The sequence below is a fragment of the Rhinopithecus bieti genome, unplaced genomic scaffold (assembly GCF_001698545.2).
Source record: "Rhinopithecus bieti isolate Rb0 unplaced genomic scaffold, ASM169854v2 scaffold_15769, whole genome shotgun sequence".
NCBI classification, from domain to species: Eukaryota; Metazoa; Chordata; class Mammalia; order Primates; family Cercopithecidae; genus Rhinopithecus; species Rhinopithecus bieti.
This window is the reverse complement of record NW_016809129.1, coordinates 1,163,865-1,166,719: the sequence shown is the minus strand read 5'-3', so window position 1 is coordinate 1,166,719 and position 2,855 is coordinate 1,163,865. Positions and strand designations below refer to the sequence as shown.

At 33.4% G+C, this 2,855-nt stretch overlaps 1 protein-coding gene across 3 annotated transcripts in view; it reads left to right on the top strand.

Moving 5' to 3' along the window:
* Positions 1-2,855, top strand: part of SLCO1C1 (solute carrier organic anion transporter family member 1C1) — a 65,735-nt gene that overhangs the window by 11,255 nt on the left and 51,625 nt on the right. For all 3 annotated transcript variants that reach the window (XM_017888608.1, XM_017888606.1, XM_017888607.1), the window contains exon 5: positions 471-603. In XM_017888608.1, coding sequence (XP_017744097.1) covers positions 471-603 — 133 coding nt within the window. The remainder of the gene's footprint in view (positions 1-470; positions 604-2,855) is intronic.

Sequence of the window (2,855 nt, the reverse complement as noted above, 5' to 3'; positions counted from 1 at the left end):
AGTGAAGTACAGTTGTGTTTAATTTTCTATAAAGGATATCAGCTAAATAATTTGTAATGTAGTTCACGAGCAGTTAGACACTAATAGAAGTTTTCACAGAAATTTTAATGAATAAAGAAAAAATAAGAAGTTTACTTCAAAATTACTGAAAAATATTTAAGAGAGAAACTAAAGGAAGCCTTCTAGAATTTGACTTCCTGATAAAATATTTTACAAGGACAAATAATTAGGTTGGATGAAGTGAGGTAGAAGGATTGAATTAAAATATTTTCATAAAGGGATGAGGTGATTGAAGTAATGAACATGAGAATTTCAAGAGTAATCTCAGATTAAAGGGAAAAATTAAATGATGCAGAGATGGCTTAGTCAAAAGAAAACATTGCTTGGTCTGCTATATACATTCATTCGGTTATGCTGTTTACTTCTTTCTAAGTTCTCTAATTTATGATGTTTTATTCTTTTCCTCAAAGGGAATCTCTTAGTTATAACATTTGTTAGCTACTTTGGAGCCAAACTTCACAGGCCAAAAATAATCGGAGCAGGGTGTCTAATAATGGGAGTTGGAACATTACTCATTGCAATGCCTCAGTTCTTCATGGAGCAGTAAGTCTAAAGCAATCATCTTTTCCTTGCCTTTCCAAACAACTGCATTTCTCCCTTTTATGATGACAATTAATTATGTAAATTTAAGCTTAATCCATGATAGCTTTGTCTTACTTTTGTTACATTCTCTTTGGATAAAATTTCAGAACAATTTTATAATTTTTCTTCTGACAATAAACTGTAAAAAAACTGATAGATTACTGTATATTGATATCAACAAGATTAAAGAAAGATTTTACCAACTACGCTTTGAGTCAAATGCTTTAATTTAGCTGTGGAGGCAAAATATGTAACTGAAAATAAATTAACATGTGGTAAATGTCAAATAGGTAATTAATGAACACTACAGATAATAAATTCTGGATTATGGAACACTGGCTGGTAGATAATTAACTCAGGGATATATTATCAACTTAAACAACTATTCAATGTCTCAACAGTATTTCTTAGACCTTTGTCAATGGAAGCGGGGTGTCTGTATCCTCTAACCCTAAAGCCTACTTTTGGTACTTTTGTTAATATATGCACATGACTTTAGTAGTTCCAAAGATTTTTACCTATATCATTTTTACCCTTATAGTAACCTGTGAGGTAAGAGAACATAGTTTATCTTTTTTACTTTAGAGCTAAGGACCAGACACCATGACTTGAAGAGTTTTATTACTTTTGTAAATTTAGGTGTCTTGTAATTATGGAACCAGAACCCTAAAACAGGTCACTTGACTTCTCAAGAGCAGTCTTCATACATACCCATGTCACTGCCTTTCTCTGTGTTTATCTACTGCTGAAAAAGGAAATGACTATCAAAAGGTTTCAAAGTAAGAGAATATTTTAGAAAATTATATTTCAAGTGATACTTTATTGTCCACTCTAGATCATTGTATCAGGACAGTTGAAAGCTGGAGAGACTTAAAAACGATCTAGTCTGAACTTTTTCTTGAATTTCTAGACCACTTACATAAGTACAGTCGGATTTTGACCTCCCTGGCCAATCTATCAAGGTAGGGCCCAGAATTCTTCGAGAATTTTCTACCCATTTGGGTGAATTCCTGGGACCCTAAATTTTTAGTTGGGGGGATTCTGTGGTTTGGGGCTTCTGCCTGCTCTTTGGACAAACTCCTTCCCTAGGCCAGAAGTTTCCTTGATCATTGAGATTCCACAGAAATGTTATATGTGTTCAGCCTGTAGAAAGAATGGAAAAGAAGAATGAGAAAATGGGTCTCCAACCTGCCTAATTCCTGCTTGATGTTAGTTGTGTTGCTGTTATCTGCCGATTCATTGAGCCTCCATGTGACAGTTTACTCAGGGGGAAAAGCAGTTCCACTACTGAAAAAATTAAAAACGTGAAAGTAGTCACATAGGATAGATAAATCCATTACTCTAGACTTAAATCAATCTGCAGTGGATCAGTAGCTCTTCCATGTGACAATGGCTACACTACTTAATTTTTTTAGGTCTCACTTTCTGCATCTTAAAACTGGTATTAAAAATAATTCCTAGCTCATAATGCCATTGCAAATATTAAGTGAGATGACACAGGTAAAATGCTTATAAAGGTTACCAGCCTAACTAGTAGCTGTGTCATCATTGTTGTGTGTTATCAATCCTTCTAGCTAATTAAGCCACCTGGTTTTAACCAGCAATGGTTTTGTCTTAAAGCTGCTGTATACAGATGAATAATTTTATTACTTTAAGTTAGTGACAAATATCGAATACCTATATAAGAAAATCAGAGGAAAAATGTATTAAAAAGAAGGTCGGACAACCAGACAGGCTAGTGTTGACAAAGGATATCAAAGGGACAGAGACAGATTCTTATCCAACATTTTTGATATGCTAGAGGATATATTTGTTTATTTATTATTTAATATACTTGCCAAGTACAATGCCAGGTAATGGAGCTATTTCTGTGAGAAAACAAAATAGAACAAACACACACACAATTCTTCCTTCATGAGGCTTGCTCTCTACTGAGGATTATCACTCTAATTTCTTTCTATCTTTACACAACATTAGTCACTAACTGGGTACTTATCCAAAATGTGATTTTCATTCTCTAAGAGATAACTGTGCTCTGTCTCTTTTACAGAAATATCCTTGATGTCCTATTAATCATGGATAGCAACTATTGAGGGCCTATTCCTAATACGCTGTTTAGTTTTATGTGTTAGCTCATTTAACTTATTAATTTAGCAAGTATATATATATATATATATTTGTGAAATATATATACACACACACACACACACACA